This window comes from Mytilus edulis, chromosome 1, assembly GCF_963676685.1.
Source record: "Mytilus edulis chromosome 1, xbMytEdul2.2, whole genome shotgun sequence".
Taxonomy (NCBI): domain Eukaryota; kingdom Metazoa; phylum Mollusca; class Bivalvia; order Mytilida; family Mytilidae; genus Mytilus; species Mytilus edulis.
This window is the reverse complement of record NC_092344.1, coordinates 96108985-96130939: the sequence shown is the minus strand read 5'-3', so window position 1 is coordinate 96130939 and position 21955 is coordinate 96108985. Positions and strand designations below refer to the sequence as shown.

General features: G+C 30.6%; 2 protein-coding genes across 9 annotated transcripts in view; both read left to right on the top strand.

The window, feature by feature from the left end:
* Positions 1 to 14566, top strand: part of LOC139515882 (microtubule-associated serine/threonine-protein kinase 3-like) — a 65696-nt gene extending 51130 nt beyond the window's left edge. For all 8 annotated transcript variants that reach the window (XM_071305643.1, XM_071305624.1, XM_071305648.1 and 5 more), the window contains 12 exons: positions 438 to 529; positions 952 to 1032; positions 1583 to 1653; positions 2093 to 2209; positions 2565 to 2675; positions 3273 to 3500; positions 3732 to 3871; positions 4450 to 4718; positions 4930 to 5090; positions 5700 to 5810; positions 6429 to 6640; positions 9571 to 14566. In XM_071305643.1, the coding sequence (XP_071161744.1) occupies positions 438 to 529; positions 952 to 1032; positions 1583 to 1653; positions 2093 to 2209; positions 2565 to 2675; positions 3273 to 3500; positions 3732 to 3871; positions 4450 to 4718; positions 4930 to 5090; positions 5700 to 5810; positions 6429 to 6640; positions 9571 to 10563 (2586 nt within the window). In that variant the 3' untranslated portion in view covers positions 10564 to 14566. The remainder of the gene's footprint in view (positions 1 to 437; positions 530 to 951; positions 1033 to 1582; positions 1654 to 2092; positions 2210 to 2564; positions 2676 to 3272; positions 3501 to 3731; positions 3872 to 4449; positions 4719 to 4929; positions 5091 to 5699; positions 5811 to 6428; positions 6641 to 9570) is intronic.
* A 3399-nt stretch (positions 14567 to 17965) lies between these two features.
* LOC139495905 (alpha-N-acetylglucosaminidase-like) overlaps positions 17966 to 21955 on the top strand; it is a 41959-nt gene continuing 37969 nt past the window's right edge. The window contains 2 exon segments of the mRNA XM_071284317.1: positions 17966 to 18084; positions 21446 to 21496. Coding sequence (XP_071140418.1) covers positions 21448 to 21496 — 49 coding nt within the window. The 5' untranslated portion in view covers positions 17966 to 18084; positions 21446 to 21447.

Genomic DNA, 21955 nt, shown 5'->3' with positions numbered 1-21955 from the left:
AATACCTGATTATTAACGGGAAGCTATCATTTTAGCAGTTTTACAGGAAAAGCTTAAGAAGGTGAATATATGTAAGTGAGAATGTTTTTTTTTTTAAAAGCTACAGTATAGCTCTTAGTGCTGAAAGTGGCATTAAACAAAGCCACAGTATAGCCCTTAGTGCTGAAAGTGGCATTAAACAAAGCCACTGTATAACCCTTAGTGCTAAAAGTGGCATTAAACAAAGCCACAGTATAGTCCTTAGTGCTGAAAGTGGCATTAAACAAAGCCACAGTATAGCCCTTAGTGCTGAAAGTGGCATTAAACAAAGCCACTGTATAGCCCTTAATGCTGAAAGTGGAATTAAACACTACAGTCAATCAATCAACGTAAGTAAGACAGAATAAAAAGTTTTCATTATGTCAGAAAGAAAATGACATTGCTTTATCTGTTTGTAGAAACATCTGTGTATGGTGATGGAATATGTGGAAGGTGGTGACTGTGCCACGCTGTTAAAGAACTCAGGGGCTCTGGTTTTTGACTTGGCAAGGTAAATATGATGTGTTTATAAATATTTTTAAACCTAATAAATAGCAATTGGTTATATAGGGAGTAAACAATGCATGAATCCTTAAGTACCTGATAGATTGTCTAAAATAAACCAAATTGATTGGTCAACCAAAATTTAACTGGGTACTCATATACAGTAAGACAATGGAATGACTGTTATTTACTTTCAATAAGAAGTCAGGATTTTAAAAGTGTCCGATCATATTTTTGGTGATTTGTTGAAACATTTTTTTTTATTTTAGTCTAATGTATCAGACAATTATCTTATGAAAAGTAATTTACAGTACATTATAGATATATACTCCTTAAAACAATAATGGTAAATTTTTAAAGACACTGAGGATTCAGAATTCTTGTTTAATGTACAACTATATGTAGAAAATGAGTTCTATTTATTTTAAGGATGTATTTTGCTGAGACTGTTCTGGCATTAGAATATTTACACAGTTATGGTATAGTTCACAGAGATCTCAAACCAGACAAGTAAGTTAACCGAATTATTTTACTTCTTTGACACATTAAATGTATTACTTGTTTTAAGACAACAGTATTCTTTTTCAATTTTCTTTATTAAACCAAATACTGTAAATATAGAAATTATAGTGTGCATTTATTATTGCGATTTTGTCATTTAAGAATAAAATGCGATTTTAAATTTTGCGATATTCAGAAAAATCCTGTTTAATTCATATAAAAAAAATTAAAATGCGAGTTAAATTTTTGAGATTATAACCCTATTGCATTTTTTGCGATAATAAAAGCATGGCAATAATTTCTGAATTTACAGTATTAGGTGAAATAATAAGTTTCTTTATGGTAATGAGGAAATTATTTGACTTTTACATACATATGAATAAATATAATTTGGATCTTTAGAAGTGATTTTGTCTTGTGTCATATTTCTACAGAGACTGTGTCTGTTTAAATGGGAAAATATTTCAATTTGTATTAAAAAGAAAGTAATTATTTTATTTTATCCAACATTATTTATTTGTATTGTAAAGTATTGATTATGTCTTGGGTCTTATTTCAGTCTGCTCATCACAGCTACAGGACACATTAAGTTGACAGATTTTGGTTTATCAAAGATTGGCTTGATGAGTTGTAAGTGCCATTTTATTGCTCTCCTATGCATGAATAAGATAGCTGATATTTTTGCAGAGGTTACCTTTTTTTTGGTCAAAACCTAGCCTCAACTTATTGAATGACTGAGGGTATAAACTTTTACCTGACTTAGACTACATTTTGTACCCTGAATATTATGAAAACAAAAAAGGGATGGCTGATGTATTGATGACATATTACAGACTATTATATACACCTAGACAATTTTCGTTCTCCTCCATATGCTTGTAAATTGATATTTCCAAACTTAAAGCATTGAGACAGTCGGGGCAAGAGTCTTTTAACCTGCATCAGAGATGATTCCTGCATATAAAAGGTCACATTTTAATTTTTTTACACAACACAAAATAAAGATAAAACAAGGTTCTGTTTGAGACAAGTTTATATTAATTTTTGCTGACATAATATTATTTTTCAGTGACAACAAATTTATATGAGGGATCAATGGACAAAGACTGTAAACAATTCCGAGATAAACAGGTTCAGGGAACACCAGAATATATAGCTCCAGAGGTCATCCTTAGACAAGAATATGGTAAGTTTGTATCAATCAACAGTTTAGGAAGTCATTTAAGCACTGATGTTCAAACATTTTCTGTTTAGTTAGAAAGCACTTGTTCATAAAGAAGAATATGGCAAAGCTTTATTGTATCAAGATAATATTATTTCAAGAATTTTATTTTGGTTGTATTTATGTAAGTGAGGATTGAATTTTGACAAATTTGAAACAGTATCTATTTTTCTAAGTACAACAATCAGTTGGTTACACTAAATTCTGAAATAATAAATAATAATCCTACAAAAAATGTTTAAAAAAAGATATGACTTGATAAGTTTATAAACTATTTTAACAGAAGGACATATATCTGTCAGTTAATGTATCTTTTCAGGCAAGCCAGTAGACTGGTGGTCAATGGGAATCATATTATATGAATTTTTGGTTGGAATAGCACCATTCTTTGGAGATACACCAGAAGAATTGTTTTCTCAAGTCATTAATGGTAAGTTAATTATTGTAAATGGGAACAAAGGCTGTGATTTTAAATGACCGTGTAAAAAGCTGGCCACAACTGGTAAAACAAAAGAAAAAAACTTCTATCAAATTTCTTGTTCTTGAGGTATACTATGCGACTTTGGGAAAAATTATTCATTTTACTAACTGAATCATGAAATTTCTATTTGTTTGTAATAAAAGATAAGTTGTTTTTAAAACAAATTTGTTGACTTATTTATAAAAGAAGAAATTTTATGTTGTTATTTTTCCAATATCAAAATCAGGGATTAGCAAAATAGCTATTATAGAAACTTATGTTTTCTTAATGAATGTTTTCTTAATGATTTTACAGAAAAAAGGAAATCTATACACTGTAATGGATTAACACTGTCCTAGACAATGAAGAAACAATGGTGTAACATAATTTTATTTTTATGTAAAAACTAAATAGATTCTTCAAATATTGTTACGACCGATTTCATAACTGATAACTGTTCAATATGAAAAATATAATAAATTATATAATATAACTTAAAAGAAAGCTGCAGATGAGATTAAAGAGGGATAAATCATTTCATTTATTTGTTATTTCTTGATATTTTAGAGGAATTAGAGTGGCCAGAAGAAGAAGATTGGCAGGTACGAGATGATGCTAAAGACCTAATAGCTAACTTACTACAACATAACCCAATTAATAGACTAGGTTCTGGTGGGGCAGCCGAAGTCAAGGATCACATATTCTTCTATGGTTTAGACTGGGATAATTTACTGAGAAAAAAGGCTGAGTTTGTACCTAACCTAGATGATGATGAAGACACCAGTTATTTTGATCGTAAGTTTAATGATAAATATACATCAACTATGAACTTTCAAAAGTTAGAATGCATTTGATTCGCCCTTTGAAGAACAATCAATCAGTTGTTTTTTTGTTAGATCACAAATTCATCAATAGTATAATTAGTATACCTCCCCCAAAGAACATACATATTTTATTTGAAAAAAATATTTCCAGAGGTGATTATTGCTAGCACAAATTTATACATATTTTTTATTAATATTACAGCTCGTTCTGAAAGATACAACCATGATATAGAGACAGCAGAAGATACTGAGGACGAACCAGAAGATTCTCTCTTCCATAGCTTTAATTCATGTTCTCCTAGATATAGTAAAGTCTACAGTAAAATAGAGGAACTACATGAGGTAATGATAAATGATTGATTCACTTGATTATGTAACCACTTAGTAAACACAATTGCCTCCAAACTGTTTGGTAATTGATAGTATCATGAGCTTAGAAATCAGTGCTTGGGTATTGTTTTACAAGATACTTTTTATTCAATATCAACCTTTACAAAAATTAAGAATTCCAGCTCCATCAAGTAAAGCTGATCATAGACCGTTTTATCTCCATTTTAAGCCTCTTTCATAAATTTTGCTCTCCATATATTTGACAAACTATTTAACAAAACAACTTCAATTAGTCACATTTTGATTTATAGCAATTCAAAATGAATAAGAAATGCTGATTTAAGATCATTTAAGGAAACAAGTCTTCACCCATTTTGTGAAATAAGGATTAGTTTGATTATTGGTAAGGTTACACTACATGACTATGTTGATTAAGAAGAATGAATAATTTAGAAATAAAGCAGTTTGCTCATTTGAATGAAATTTGTAATTTTCATCAACTTATTTGTAATAATAATCTTCATCTGATAAACATTGTTTTTGATCATGATTTATATGTGAGTCTGTATCAACATATTATATAACTTCAGTATCAAGATGGTGAAAGTAGAAGGCAGAATCCAGAAGGTGAAAGCAGAAGGAGACATTCCAGTGTTGATGATATGAAGACTAAAATTTTACAGTTAGATAGGGCAACATTAGAGAGAAAGGATTCTAACCTATCAGAAAGCTCTGACACATCTTTAGAACTACAGTCAATCATGAGACAGGAGACATTAAGTACGGGTACAGACTCAACAGATAAAACTGATAGTACTATTATCAGAATGGATGAAGATGTGTTCAGTTCACCAGAATGGTAAGCAGGACATTATTTTATGAACAACTACATGTCATCCAAAGAATGTTTTAAGAGCTTATTAGTTTTAAATAATTTCTTAATTATTAAAATATGATTAAATACACAAGTTTTGATCTACAGTTATTTAAAATAGAATTAGAAAATGTCTTTTAACTATTGATCTGTATAAGAGATTTATGTAATACTCAATGTATTATTTGTACTTCAGCACACCTAGATTCCAGCATCCTAAGACAAGCACACCAGAGTCTGGCAAATCTGAAAAGGAATATACTGCCACCAGGAAAGAGAAAGCTCCACCTATTAAAAGTATGATTCCAAAGTTTGCTATCTCTTCTGATGATGACAATATCATTACAAGTCCTAAAGGTAGGTTGTTTAGTGATTTATATTTTTTTGCCAGCATAGGTTTTGGTTTCAATTTAGTGTTACAGTGCAGAATCAAAAGGCATTCATCTTTTTAACATATCCATTTTCTTATATAAATGTTATAGCAAATTGCATTTTGATCATCTAGTAGAATATTTTATCTCATTTTTTAGTGATAGGATGTTGTATGAAGCTAGTGCAGTGTATAAATAAGTGTTTTTACCATTAAATGTTTACATGATCTATACATGGAATTTAAATTTTCAGTGTATTTGTATATATTATATGGACTTAAAATTCAGGAGTTTGATTCTCACCTTCAATAGCAATTGTAGATAGAAAATAATGAATAAGTTTTTAATATCAATGGTTTCAAAGGAAATGCTCCATCTTTTAATTTATAATTGTTTTCTTCTTTTCTGTTATCTTCTAACAACAATAAAACCTATTCAAATAATTTGTATATGTTGAAATCAATATTGCCTTGACAAAACACTGTAGGTAGGGTACCTTGATTTGTAAACTTAACCAAAGTAATGTTGAATTTCGAAATTGTATCTAAAACAAAAAATCTAAGAGTTAAATTGAATGTATCTTTTTTCATCCCAGAATTATCCCCTGTTGACGAGAATAAAGAGAAGGAACATAACTCTTCCTCACGGAAACATATCCAGAAATCACTTTCTGCAACAGCTTTAACATTGCTAATCAATCCTAATGGTAAGTTTGACATATATACATATACATGTGTAAGAAGATGTGGTATGAGTTCCAATGAGACAACTCTCTCATCCAAGTAACAATTTGTAAAAAAAAACCATTATAGGTCAAAGTACAGTCTTCAACACGGAGCAATGACTCACATAAAAAAAGCAAGCTAAAAAGGGCCCTCAAAATGACAGGTGTAAAACCATTCAATCTGGAATGTTCATTGAACAGTCCATGATTTTATTCTGACATAGAATTTATTATTGATTTTGATAAGCTATACTGAATTTTTGATGATTGTCAAATGATTCATGTCTCCCCCCAAAGTTATGAAGGCAGTGGCTAAAACAGATAAGATTTTCTCCCACTTTTCATTTCGTGTGAAGTCCTGCAATAATCAACCAGATGATTCATCACAATTTCTAAGTTGGTTCTCTTATGCATAAGGACTTTGTCATAGCATAAGAAATAAGTTAAAATAAGCCTTTCTTACTTGAAGTATTATTCAATTTTCAATTGTGTTTACAATACTGGAAATTTTGTGATACTATTATAGAACAAAGATGCTATGATCCAGAATTTTGCTTTCTAACTTCTGCCGTTAGTTATTTAATGTAGTTGTATTTTTAGATGAATTTGTGGTGAAGCCAATGACCTCACCAGGAGGATCAAGTGCCAGTTCAAGAGACGGGTCCCCTTCACGAGACATTTCACCTTTGGCTAGGAGTCTTAAACCACCTTTGATAATTAATAAAGGAGCGAGAGGTTTTGGTTTTACTATAAACAGTATTCGTGTGTATCATGGAGATTCTGATGTGTACAGTTTACAACATATTGTCACAGTAAGTTTATATTTTCTATTCACAAGGAAGTATCTTGTATCTGAAATTCCTTTGTCCTAAAATTAAAATTTAAAATGCAGCTATGATTCATAGCAATTCATTCACACCATAATGTCAATAAATTGTATTTATTAAGCTTTGTCCTGAAACGTCCAGGAATCAAAGGCATCAATCATTTGTTAAAGTTTGTGGTAGGTCAGTTTAAGGAGAACTATGAGTAATGCAATTGTTTCAGCATTGACCCATCTCTTTTCCTTGAAGATTTTTTTGTTCCCATTCATTCAGTCATGGTCAATAAACTTTGAAACTTTGTATAGTTAGCATGTTAAAATTTGTGATTGGGTTAGTTTATGGTGAACAACTTATGGTAAGTCAATGATATTTGGTATGCAGTTGTAGGAGTATTGGCCCTTCACATTTCAATGAAAATAATTGGACTACACCTTATCAGTCATGATCTACTGTGGATTCATTATTATTCGTTGGATACCAATTTTTCGTGGATTTCGTGGGCACAGTCAAACCACGAAATTAAATATTCAACGAATGATAATTTTTCTATAAGTTTGTATGCAGACTTCAGCAAAACCACGAAATTAAATATCCATAAATATGCAAGTTTTTCTTAATCCACGAAAATTGGTACCAACGAAAATAAATGAATCCACAGTATTGACTTTGAAACTTTGGCATAGATTACACATTGAACATTTCAATAAAGGTCAGTTAAAAAAAAAAAAACACTTTTGGAATCAAAGACTTTGTTTTACCATTGTTGCTTGTCTCATTGAGATTATTTGGTCCAATCCCCAAAGAATTTCATTGACTTGAAAGTTTTGCATAGTAACATGCTTAAGTATTGCCACTTTTAATTCATCTTTTGCATTAAACTATCAAAATTACATACAAGTGAGACATATCTCTGTGTTATTTGGATAACTGTTCTTCAGACCCATTGGTGGCCTTCGGCAGTTTTCTGCTCTTTGGTAGGGTTGTTGTCTCTTTGATACATTTCCCATTTCCATTCTCAATTTAATTAAGAATCATATCAAGATCTTCACCTCTTTAGATTCATCCTTGACTTTCAAATGATTGGCTTTGAGTGTTTGTGATGAAGGTTAATCCAGAAAAGCGCTTTTATTAAGTGTACTTTTGAATATTTCATAGTAATACTTTAAATTATTTAAATAGGATGACACAAAGAAAACAGGTCTTGTTGGTGGTAAGACTGATTAGATTTTCCATATTGCACATCATAGTCTCAAAGCTTATCATGCTTCTTCAGAGTTCCTGAAATCTTTTCCCCCCTGGTGGTCCTTAAGGAAAATATGGTGGTCCTCACTATTATTTCTATTGCAAAATATTAAAATTGTGTCGGTCCTTTGCAAATTTTGATGGTCAAAACCTTAGGACCACCACTTTTTGAGAAATCTGCTTCTTATGAAACACCAATGGCTCTTACCCTTATTAGGGAATACAAAATGATGATCCTGATTAGGTCAGGGTTTTTTAATTTGTTGGTTTTTTTGGATCTGCCGACCCTATTTTTCTGATTTGCAGAATAAAAATAAAATCGACATTTCAAGCTTTTTTAATTTCTGCCAACCCTAACAAATATATTATCCTTGAAAAATAAATTAAATATTCTTATGAAATGAAATGCATTAAACACTAACAGAATTGATTCCGTATTCAGTATGTTTACGTATCTAAAAATAGACAAATCAATCATAACTGACCTTGAAATGTCATTTGCACAAATAATTTTGCGGAACAAAACTTGTGTTCAAAACCATTCAAGCAATAAGTTCCTTTCCTGTATTTGTCATCATTTCTTAAGATGCATTATCTCATAGAAAAATGGAAAATGGACTTGTCAAAACGTTGAAGACGTCAAGTTTAAGTACTAAATATAAACAAATCATTTAAAATTTTCTTGTTTCATAGATAATAAAAAAGAATTCTTCCAGTTGGATATAAAAAGTGGGAATGTATGACAACTGAACCTGATATCCTTGTTTTTTCAGTGGACGAGTCTATTACGTTTTTGACACAAATGTTGAAACTTATTTTTGTAAGACGTGTTTGATATTTTTCTTTATCAGTTTTCGTGCTTGAAAATCATTATTCACCAAGTTTGCTGAAATTGATTAAGAGCTACATGGATCTGATTTTTTTTCCTTGCTTGTGAAATGACAATTTAATTTCGTCTTTGTCCGTGGACACAACTCCCCTTTTAGGAAATTATTAGACGATATCATGCGATGTTTATGACAGCTGAGAAATAATATTTCATCCAATTGAAATTTAAGAAGTGATTACAAACTAGCATACCAAACATATTGTTAGAAAGATGAATTATATATATTTTTCTGTCTTGAAAGATTAGTTTTATTTCCCTACCGACCGACCCGACTTTTGCATGGTAAAAATCCGTAAACCAACAAATTAAAAAAAACCTGGCCTTATCATGATTTACCTAAAAAATTGGTATAAAGTTTTGCGATTTGTTTTTATTTATCACTTTTCTTCTAAAAGAACCAATGTTTACAACAACAAAAAATGCGTGAATTGTTTATTGTATCTTGAATCTGTACGTCAATATCTAGAAATCAATTGTTTGTGTATAAAAAAATACGGTTTTGCTGTACATGTATTAAGAAATTTCAAAACAATTTGTTTATACTTGAAGATGCATTAAGTGGGACAATATTTATTTTATATATATACATATAAGTGCCGCTAATTTTTTTAAAAATTGTCTATAGTTGCATACCAAAAAAAATGTTTGAACATTTTTATGAGACAGCACTCCAAGAAGAAATTTTCACCAAACATTACCTCTTAGAGGTCGCATAGTTAATAAAAATTTTAATGATACAGGTTTAGCAGTATAGTTTTAATTATGATACAAAATCTTTCTTTTTCAGTCTGTCGAGCAAGATGGTCCAGCATATGAAACCGGCCTTCGTCCAGGTGATCTGATAACACATGTAAATGATGAGCAGATTCATGGTCTACTGCACACTAATGTTGTAAAAATGATTCTAAAAAGTGGGAAGGAACTGCGAGTCAGAACAGTTCCACTTGAAAAATCAGGCATAGAAACAATGGTCAGAAAGAAACGTGCTCATCCAGGGAAAATGGCTCGTAGAGCAACTAAGAAGAAAAGTGCAAAGGAGAAAAATACTGAGAAAAAGAAAAGTAGATCTTTATTTCGAAGACTAAGTACAAAAAAGACTGATCACATTGTATTACCGCCAGGACCACCACCAACAGGACGATCTCACAGCATATCAGCATTTAGTAAATCTTGGTCTTGTGGTGACAGTGGCCACGGAATGGTTCGGTCATCCCGCTCTCTTCCTATACAAATGCCATGGTCACCAGACTCTTCTGCAGCAAATTCTTCCAACAGTAGCTCACCTAGTTCAAGTACTCCAAATTCTCCGGCAAGTAATTCATCTCACATTGGTCGACCAAGTTCTCTGCATGGATTAGCCAAACACAAGAAACAAGGAAGTTTGAAATCACCACATAGGAGGAAATCAGTTCATAATATTCCTCTATCACCTCTGGCCAGGACTCCCTCACCCTCACCATTACCACCCTCACCCACCAGAAGTCCTAGTCCATTAGCTTTCACACAATCTTCTGCTGTTTATCATGCAGGTACCTCAAATATGCCACAACAAACTTTTCCATCACAACTTAATACTTCGGGAACCAATTCGTCTCCACCAACAAATCTGTCTCGCAAACATTCTTTTACTAGACCAAAAAGTTGTGAGCCAAGTTCACCATTGTTACGGAGAGCCTTATCACCTGACCGGTTACATCCTCAGTCTGCAGAAAAAACCATCATGCCGCAAAGAAAGGGGTCATTACAAGAAAGGAAATCCTCTCGTTTCGAGTCTTTGTGAAACCAGTATGTAATAAAACAAGGCATTAACACATGAAACTGTTAACCAACTTGATCTTGAAACAGACTAATATGTATTATAACTTCCAAATATGGTCATGTGCAGCTTTGTATTCTTCAGTGATTTATAGAATTATTAGCTTGAATTATTGTGATTATCAATTCTAATATACATTGTCATCAGTAAATCAATGTATAAATGTTGTTGGATCATTTTATTTACACCATATTGTAATTGTGATTTATATAGCATTATTACACCAATTCAAGACAATATAAGCATTAGTCTGTTCCTCTTCATCAAAATAATACTAGAACAGCTGTCATCCTATTTACATGTTTAGTCAAAACTTGTTATGAGATATAAAATCTATAATGTAAACAAAATCTATAAGATTCAGAATAGTCAAAGATGGAACTAATCATGTTAGTATCATATTATATCAAATCCATCTTTTTCATCCCATTTTATTAGGATTTTTCATGGGAGTAGTGATATGCAAATAAGTAATGAAAGTTATTTTCATTTTACAGAGGAACTGACTGATAATGTTAATATTTTCATTTTAATAATTCTAATGTATTTTATTACTCTAAAACTTGTATGTATAGTAAAATGATTTTAGCTTCCAAAATGCACAATTCTTACAGTATGAAGGCTCAAATTTAGGATAAATGTAGCAAATCTCTGTAGTCATTCCATATATTGCAAATAAACAGAGCTATTATGGGCAAAGGAATCACTGTGGCCATTTTGATTGTAAATAGAAATTAGTCCCAATCTATCAATATAATTCTATAAATAGACATGGGATAATAATCAAACTTAACTGTGATGTATACTTAACTACTAGGTGCTTTCAATTTTCGGTGTATTAGAGAAAAATGATGTCTTAATTAATTAAATTATGTTAAATGGCATTTTGTTTGTTATTATGAGATTATTCCCATATCTAATTTTCAAACCAAATCTTTAATATGTAGTATCAGTGCTGTGTTAATTGTGTAGTGCTCTATTAAAGTGTAAGTTGTGGCTGTGATTTTTTTAAATATTTATTCAATGTCTTGTCTAATCTTTTTGTGTATATCCAGTAATATTCATTTGACCATATAATGTTCATTTTTAAAGCATTCATACAGAAGGTCTGACTGATGCTGCAGATCTAATGCTTTCAGTGAGAATTAAGGCGAATGGAAATTACTGAACGAATAGATTACAAAATTAACAAATTAATAAGCTTATCAAAATTAACAAGATTGCAAAATATTACAGAATCTTAACCATATATTGCGGATTAAGGAAATGTTGGATGTCAGTATAATATTATACATTTTTTTTTAACATTTTGATAAAATTTCGACAGTTCACTTATTTGGTAATTTAATCTTATTTTTGTTGAATAAAATCAATGTAAGCAAGTCGTAATATAACTGTCCGTTTACATGTTCCTTATCGTTATATGGACAGAGTTATATAAAAATTGTTCAGTGCTTTTAGTATTTGGTTTTATTGTAAACTTTTTTTAAATACCTGTAAGTGCTACTAAATCAGTATGAAAATGATGCTATAAAGAATGCTATGAGTATTTTTTTATTCTTATATTACGCGTAAACATTTTAGGGGGAGGGGTAAAAACTTTGCTTGAAATGACTTTATATTTGATGTTACTTAATGATTGGTGTATATATTGTTAATGTGTACAGAAGTTTGAAAATTAGATATGGCAGTTGTTGTAATCATGTGATATTGTTATGTCTGTATATTTTTGTATTGATCTGCTGCAGTCATTGTCTCTTGTATGCACATTTATGGAGTACAACAAACAAACAAAACTTCCTGGCTAGATAAGACTGAAATATAAGTTCTTTGTGAGGTCATAGTTCATAAGTTCAGCAGACATCCAACAGAATGATGGGTCAAATTGTTTTTCACAATTTATTTGAACTTGCTAAATTAAAAAAATATAATTTTTTTTTAGTGTGGAAGTCAAATCTGTTCATTGTACTCCATATTTTCACTTTATTATAAAATGATCTCAAAATCATAAGCAGCTGTATATCACATTGTCATTATCTCATTACAGTCCATGACATCTAATCCATTGTTTAATTCATTGTTTAATTCATTGTAGCATGTCTGATAGAATGTACTTATGATAGATGCTAAATCAGTGGCGGATCCAAAGGTTGTTGGAACCCTCCCTTTGTCCTGGGTTAGGAACCCCCCCTTTTTAAAATGGCTGGATCCGCCCCTGACTAAATTGTTGCTACTTTTGATAAAATAACTTTGTTATCCTTAATTTGATAGTTAGAAATTGTCATTTTTAATTATTAACACATTTTATTCTAAATTTCCCTAAGCTTTTCAGGTTAATTATATATTTCATATAGACAAAAATGAATGTTGGTTCTTATATTTTTTTTTCAAGACATTTTTGATTTACATTTTAATTTCTCCAATAGAAAAAAATGTTTCAGGGAAATTGAATTTAAAGAAAAATTTAAAAGCTAAGAAGGAATTGCAGGAATATTTGTGCATTTGTATATGAAAGAATATGCAACTATTCTTATATCTGAACTCAAATTTTCAGTAAAAAGAGACAACTTTGCTAAAAAAAATGCAATAAATTTGTGGGAATTTTTTCCATTTCAATTTTGTATTTTGTTATCTTACGAAAACACATTTTAAAATATGGATGCAGAAATTGATTAATTCAAAATATTTAAAATGACTTCGATTAATAATTGGATGTAATTAAAATTTTGAAGACTAATAAAAGGTTGTACTGTAAATTTATTTATTTTGATATGTTATGTATCAAGAAAACAACAATTGTAAACTGGTATTTTTTCTCCTTGATGTGTGAAAGTATTTGATAAGGCTTATGTTCTGGTATCTATTTCAAAATTCTATAATTTAGTATAAATTATTCTAGTCGCATATTAAGTGCTTTTCCGTTGAAAAATCTCCTGTCACTTGTTTTTAAACAAGAATATTGTTGGAAATTGCATGATATGAAATTGAGAATGGAAATGGGGAATAAACTACATTTCGAGAAAAAGTCCATAATTTGTTTATACTTTAAGACTGCCGCCTTAGGCCACCTGAATACAAAATACAATTTAAAAACCATAAAGCGTTATTCAATTCCAAAATATCAAGCAAAGGTTTCAAAAAGTATCACAAGCCTCTCTTCATAAGATAATATGATTGAAATTAGATAATACTGTACATCATACTTTTATATTTTCTGATATTTTTCTCTTTTTTCATATTTGCATACATTGTATATTAATTTTTAACTTATTTCTATTCAGCAATTGTGTATATTTTCTCATTTTTTCCCCCCAGTTCTGGTTGAACTATAACATAGAAGCGGTAATACCAAGTTTTCTTCACATTTTAAAACCATAATTTAATTACAGAATTACATGCATAAGGGACCAAATCCTTTTGTGTCACAAGAAAAAGGGCAATAAATACTGTAATACAGTTAAATCAGCAGGTTTTTATATCTCTGGATTTGTTTTAGTTTATGATAAAAAATGAGTCTTGGTTTAAGTGATAAATATAAAACATTTCAAGTATACATAATTTTTGTTTTACATGATTTTCCTTGTAACAATTCAATACTTTAATTTTGGCAGTTACAAGACTAAAGAACAGAATTATCCTGTTATTCAATAATAACAAAGTTATCTTCTCTTTGATCCTTCCCTAACTAAGTAATTAACAGTGATAGTTAGGAAAAGTTTGTATTTTTCTATATTTTTTTATAATTAAGTTTTCACAGAATGGTGTTTATATGGTAGTAAATCATTTATTTTTTCACTTATTTATAGGAGAATATTTTTGTAATATTTCATTTAATCATTATACAATGTGATAGTTCATTGCTGTGTTACAACTAGTCACTGCCTGTATATAAATGTAGTAGCTATTCTTCATTCGTGCATATTATAGATGTTTCAGCTAAAACTGAAGTAAAAAGACAGAAAACTTGTGTAGTGTTTTATTTTTTTAATAATGAACAGTTCAACAAACAGGTCATGCAAAAACAATATAGCGCTCTAATGTGTACAATTCTTGCCAGATTTTATGAAATATGTATTATAGGTTTTATTATATCAGGAATGTCTTTGACGAGTTGAAAAATCAGTGCAGATCAATTATTTTAAAAAGAGATATGTCCATTAGATATATTGGTTATAAGGAAAGATCAATTGTTAGCACTCTCACACCTGCCAGAATTTTATGAAACCGATATCATAGGTTTATATCAGCTAATCGACATTTTTGAAAATCATGGCTGATCAAATTTATATTTATAGAGTTATGCCCCTTGGAAAAATTATTTACAACAGAAATTGCATTGCATTTGCTTGGAAGCTTACATTTCTTACACTGAAGCCTTCATATCTCTAAGATTTAAAACAAAGTATTTTAAAGAACAAAAAACATTGTTTTGATTTATTTAGTTACTGCCCTTGTATCTTGGATAGACAAAATATGTGCAAAGCGGAGGACATTGAAACTCTGTTATTCGTTGGATATCAATTTTTGTGGTTATTGGTGAATCAACAATTTACAAATACTATATATGCTGGTATGCAGACTTTGTCCAAACCACTAAATCCATAGCACACAAAAATGTTACTTTTTCCAAATCCACGAATATTGACACACGAAAAAAAATGAATCCACAGTATGTGAAACAGATAAGAGAAACTAACATAAAACTTATTACAAACAAAACAACTTGATGTTACCTGGATAAATTTTACTCAACAATATTTGAGTTCATTTCCAGAATTATACAGATGTGAGTCATTTAATTATGGAAATCAGGTTCAAGTGGCTGATCAAAGTATCATAAATATTTTAATTTCTACTTAAAGAAAGTGAATGGTTTCCCTTATTGCCAAGCACTGATTCATAAACATTTGGACAAGGTCAAATGACCACTGTCATAAAGGAATATTTTTATTTTCAAGGATTTTACAGATACTTGATCAAGTACTTATTGTAACAGAAAAAATAAACCATCATCATAACTTTACTGAAATCTAAACCATGGAAATGAGATTATGTTTAAGCATGTACACATATGAAACATGTAGACCAAATACTTATAACTTTTACCTATAAAAGTAACTGAGAATGAGTTAAAATCACAAAAATAGCAATCCTCTAATATCAATAAACAATTAAAATGAGATGCAGGTAAAATAGGCATACATTTATTTTACAGACCAAATATTACAAACATCAATTTATGTATCTGAAAAAAAATTGCCTATCTGATTTCTTGAAAAATCCATGAGCCATGTCTAAAATAGGTGTCAAACTCATGCACACTTTTCAACAATTTTACTTATAGTAGCTCTTAATCCAATAAAGACAACTGCTTATTGATGTTTAATCTGAGGAAAAGGTCCTGTGACCCTCGTTAGACAAGCATTTATACCTAACAAGAGTTCTCTAGATAAGATGAAGTGGAGTAATGTCTTGTCATGCTTTATAACACCATTACTTCTCCATTCTTTTAGTACAAACATGTACTTATAAATAGTAATTAACTGCAAAACTGACCTTATAAAAAAACTTCAATGTCGGGCATTATATAACCCTGTTCCAAAGGAGAGGGTATTTTGGTAAAACTTTTTTTACCTCTGTTTCCATCCAAGCTTCTTCCAGTGAGGCATACTGTGACGTATTAAGATGTGCACCATAAATCGTTTACAAAAAGTTGATATTCAGTGTCCTTTTGTGTCCAAATTTATAAATGGAAAAAAGTCCACAGTAATTCCTGAACTAAAACACATTTATTTACTGGAATTTAAGCTACATGTACTATATTTTCTACACAATAAATTAAATACTAGTACTAAAATTATGCAAATAAAAAGATGAAAATATATGTTTACATGTATAAAAATAAGAAGATGTGGTATGATTGCCAATGAGACAACACGATATAAGAGACCAAATGACACAGAAACCAATAGCTGTAGATCACTGTTCAGCATTCAACAATGAGCAAAACCTTTAAGCCCTTCCATTAATATGCCATAAAAAAAGACATGACACTATAATGACTATTTCTATAGAAAAAAACTGCACACAATATATGCCGCAGTAATTGTAACCCTTAGAAATATATACTAGTCAACAAAAGAAACGATTCACGACTTTGGAATAAAACTTGTCAAAAAGTATTAAATATGGAAAAAAATGAGATACACTATTTTATAAAGCTTTCATTTGCAATGTATGCACATTTGATAATGGAAATCAAAACATATCGGAAAGTAACTAAATTTCGTGTAAACGATCATAGGGTGCAAGTTATTTTTGCAGAAAGTAACTAAATTTCGTGTAAAAGTTAACAATCATAGGGTGCAAATTATTTTTGCGGAAAGTTGGATAAAAAATCTTTTTCAAATTTGTTTAAAAATATTCAATATGCTAATCAAGTTATGTTCATATTGTAACTAATGGGTTGAAATAATATTTTTTTAATTTTTTGGTGAAAAAGAAGTGTTTTTAGAAATCTCAAAAAATGCAAAAAAAATATAAATGTTTTTGTCTCAAATCAATGCTTTAGATATGAAAACAACACACTGTAAATTTGGAACCTTTTTGGATTAATAGTTTTTAGATTGTTATAATTTTTTGAATTTCACTTTACACATACTGTCTATGGTAAATCAATTGATAATGTATACATTTTAACGATTCCTTGTGGGGCCGAACTTTGATTTACAAATAAACGAAGAAACTGTATGATTTTTAAAAAAGAATTGATAGCAAACATTGTCTTTACCTTTAAATGAGAGGTTGGCATCATTAGTTGGAACTTCTGTTTTTAAATTGTCGTTTTATGTAAATTTTGTCAAAAAATTTAAATTTCGCCAAATGTTGTCATGAAAGCAAAAACTTTTTTTTTTTAAACGGACTTATATTTCTATGGTCATAAAGTATTACTACCTTCAATATTGGTCCTATAAACGGAAAACTTCATCTTTAATTTGAAAAAAAGTTGTGTATCGTTTTTTTTTGTTGACTAGTATATGTCAAGAAACCAAGTTGATTGTAATTTAAAATTTAGTGAACTCAAAAGATATCAGAAATAAAGGAACACATGTGTTCAGTCAATGCTACAGATACAAATGTATAAGCATTCCTGTTGTACTAGTACTGTAAACAAAATATTGTTATTTGCCAGTTAGAAAACAGCTATATAGCAGAATTTACAACTTGTCTGAGGAGGATATTACAAGGCAGATCCAGAATTACAGTGCATAATAATTGTAGTGTCACCAATGTAGTGCACCTAATGAGGGAGAAAATTACAATAGAAGTATATAAGTTAATCATTATCATTATGTTTCTCTCCCTTATCTCAATATGTCCCTATCAAAAATATGAAAACGATCAACGGTCAACGACATATGGCAAGCATTTTATTCATTATCGTCTAAATAAACAAAAGGATTGGATACAAGTTTATATAACAAGGTAAAGCAATGCATTAAAATGACAAGTAAATAAATACTCTGATTGCAGTTGGAAATTTTTGTAAAACTTTAAATGCATTGGGTGTTTCAAATAGATAAAACTGTGTTTGGAATAGATCTGAGACTACTATGTCACATAGTATGTGTTATAGTAGTCTCAGATTGGATGGGCAGTTTTTAAAGCAATTGCTTTTATGTCGTCGCGTATGGCCATCTTTGTGACCCAGATCAGAGACTCCGCCCAGATCAAGCCATAGTATTTTGTTAAACAGGCTCCTGGTCAGTCATTCTTTAACACCTATGTATGTTTTCTAATGCAATACATAGCTTGAAACTTTAAAAAAAAGTTAGTGGATTTAAGAAGTTTCAGAATATGTTCTTGTAGATGTATTTTTGTATTTAAAGGGTCAACCGTTTGACTATCAAATAACATAGAAGTCCGAGTGAAAAAAAGTACATTTTTATAAATGCGATTCCGTTTTCCGCCGTTCGTACGATGTTTCAACAAAATATGGATTCATTTCAGTTGTTGATTTAGTATTGAAAATTTAACTGAATTATCTCCTAATAAATACGGTTTTATATGTTTAATTTGTGTTTCTTTAAGAGGTCAGGTGCTCTTGTTCATTCATAAAATTATCGTTCATTCATACATTTATCGTAAAATCAAAATCACTACACAGGTTAATGCGTAGTGTCAAATTATTACCTGTAATCTAAAAATAGACAAACTTTATTTGCGCAAATAATTTAGCGGAACGAAACCCTTGTTGAAAACACATAACAATAAGTTCGTTTTCCTTTTCTGTCAAAACTCCGTAATATTTATCGATCACCTTACTAATGAAATGGACCCGTCCAAACGTAGTAGATGCCAAGTCGGTCCAGATGAAGAGATATTTACAATTTGGAATTTTCTAGTATATTAATACATAGATTGAAAAAAGTACGTCTTTTTAAATATCATGATCAAAACTGGGTTTGCATAACAAATGTCAGATGAAACCATTATCCTCGTCTTTTCAGTGAACAAGTCTACTACGTTTGTTGACACTCGACGGTCCACCGTGTTAGCAATTTTATTTCACATGTTTTCGAAATATTGAAGATCATTTTTCGCAATGTTTCCTGAAAATTGATAAATATCAAAGCAACGTAGAGCTGTTTGTTCTTGTTCGTATAATAAAATTGAGAATGGAAATGGGGAATGTGTCAAAGAGACAACAACCCGACCATAGAAAAACATACAACAGCAGAATTAATGTCACCAACAGGTCTTCAATGCAGCGAAAAATTCCCGCACCCGGAGGCGTCCTTCAGCTGGCCCCTATACAATATATATACTAGTTTAGTGATAACGATTTAATGTCATGTTTGTCTGTGATGACCCCCCTTTTCGGGACTGCATGAGAATTGTAGTTATCTCGTACCCACATGCACTTGTTTCTATCCATAGGAAGGTCGACTATCCATATAAAACTATTTATATGGATAATCGACCTTCCTATGGATAGAAACAAGTGCCTGTGCTCGTACCGCATCAGAAGGACACATATCAACTGAGCAATAATGTTTGGAACTTAGTTTTAAAAATGATGACAAAGTAACATTATGAAAATATTTTTATTAAGCTGAAATATACATTTATTCTTTACATGTTTATGTCTTGTAAGATATTTTATTTCTTTCCCGTTTTTTAACATTTGCGTCTGGAAAGTTGAAATGTTTTAACTTAATCATTTGTGTTAATGGTTAAATATAAATTAATAATGAAAATTGTTAAAATTAAATCAATAAAGGAAATTATTGCCCAGTTACAAACACTACCAGGGGATAATCCATGATGATTTCTTTTTGAGTTATATGTTTCAGCACATGTATATTTGACCCCAACCTTAGCCTGGTAAACGTGGTGTCACCTTGTGAAATATAAAATATATTAAAAATGACTTTCTGCTAAAGTCTTTTATTTATATAAAGTTAAAACCTTCTTACTTCTAACTAAACAACACTCATGTCAGGTTTAATTCTTGTATATATGTGGATGAAAAATAAAAGTCCCCAAACATTAACATGACAGCAATTGCTTTTACAGCCTTTAAGGCTTTGATTTTCTTTATCACTGACACTGAAGAAGATGGGGAAAAAACCACATATAATACTGTCCACTGTAGCTTGGAATCACCTACATGTATCATGGGCAGATCCAGCCATTTTAAAAAGGGGGGTTCCTAACCCAGGACAAGGGAGTCTCCAACTACATGTTCCTTTTCAAATGCATTGATGATGCAAAAAAAGGGGGGTTCCAACCCCTGGAACCCCACCCCCTGGGTCCATGCCTGCCTATTGTTTATGTGTAGATCATCTATTGTCCCTATCATTCAATAAAATGCGTCTTTTACCTGAGAGGGGCATCTAAAGAAAATTTAAAGGACTTTTTTTTGCACATCTCCTGCAGAAACAAAAAAAATATGCCCATGAAAATTCCTCACAATACACCTTATCACTATTTGTCCGCCATTACTGGATATCACATGTAGATTCCTGTAAAATTTTGATAAAACAAAATATCTGGCGCCACAATGGAAAAGTGATTGTTGTATGCGTTAAAAGTTCAAGCGGCTGGGTCAGCTGCGATGAGCGATAAGGTGTATTTTATCTCTCTGAAACACAAAATGCATTTAGATTTTAAATAATATACACGAGGCTAGTAAATTCTTGGTATTTAAAATATTCCAACTCAGTGTTTGAGAATTGTCTGTATCTAGTGTAATTTCAAGGTTTGTTTAAAGAGTGATATTCATGATATTAATTTGTGGTTTTGTTATGATGAACCTTAACCCTATTGTAGCCGGAGGGACATATATGTCCACACCGACTGTGCCAGAGGGACACATACATGTATGTCCATGTTTTCATATATCATATACTAAAATTTGAAAAAAAGATCTAACAATTTGTGGTTGCAGCAGAGTCTTTAACAATGAGCAAAATCCATATATTATAGTAATTAAAAAAGGTCAATAAAAACATGGGGGAAAAAGAAAAAAAAAGAAGCTAACAGCCTGATGAAAGATTACAATATTTCATAAAACTGAAAACCATAATCGCCTGGCAGCAAACAACAACCCCTGAAAAAAAGACTCCTGGCTTTTGACACTTGCTTAAAGAATGGGGTAGGCTTAACATGTTCTTGATTCATCAAGTCTACTCCTAAAAGTTAAGACAAAAATGTAACAGTATGACATAAGTACACAGTTATCAAAATAAAAGATACACAAACAGTACCAAATTAAGAGTACCCGTAGTTACTGAAAGCTTGTCCAAAAATTATCTGCACCAATGATTTTTGTCTTTAACAGAAATGATGTTGATTGTACTGACTCTACTTGTTTGTGTTGGTGAGGCAAAAGGTATGTGAAATTCTATTAATTTTGTAAAGATTTCAATAGATGTAGGAAGATGTGGTATGAGTGCCAATGAGACAACTCTCCATCCAAATAACAATTTATAAAAGTAAACCATTATAGGTCAAGGTACATCCTTCAACACACACTGAAAAAGCAAGCTATAAAGGGCCCCAAAAATTACTTGGGGAAAACCAACAGTCTAATCTATATAAAAACGAAAAACACTTATAAACCACATAAACAGACGACAACCACTGAACATCAGATTATGTTTACCCTTTATTTAAACTTTATAGTGTATTAATTTATTTGTAACTCAAATTTCGAATTCAGTCTTAAATTTATTTAGACAGAATATTTACCCCTTCTTCTGGAATAATGTAAAGGAGTTATTTATCCTGAATCTTCAGTTCTATTGTGAGTAAACTTCCATGTTGTAATTTTCAAACTGTACCAGATAAC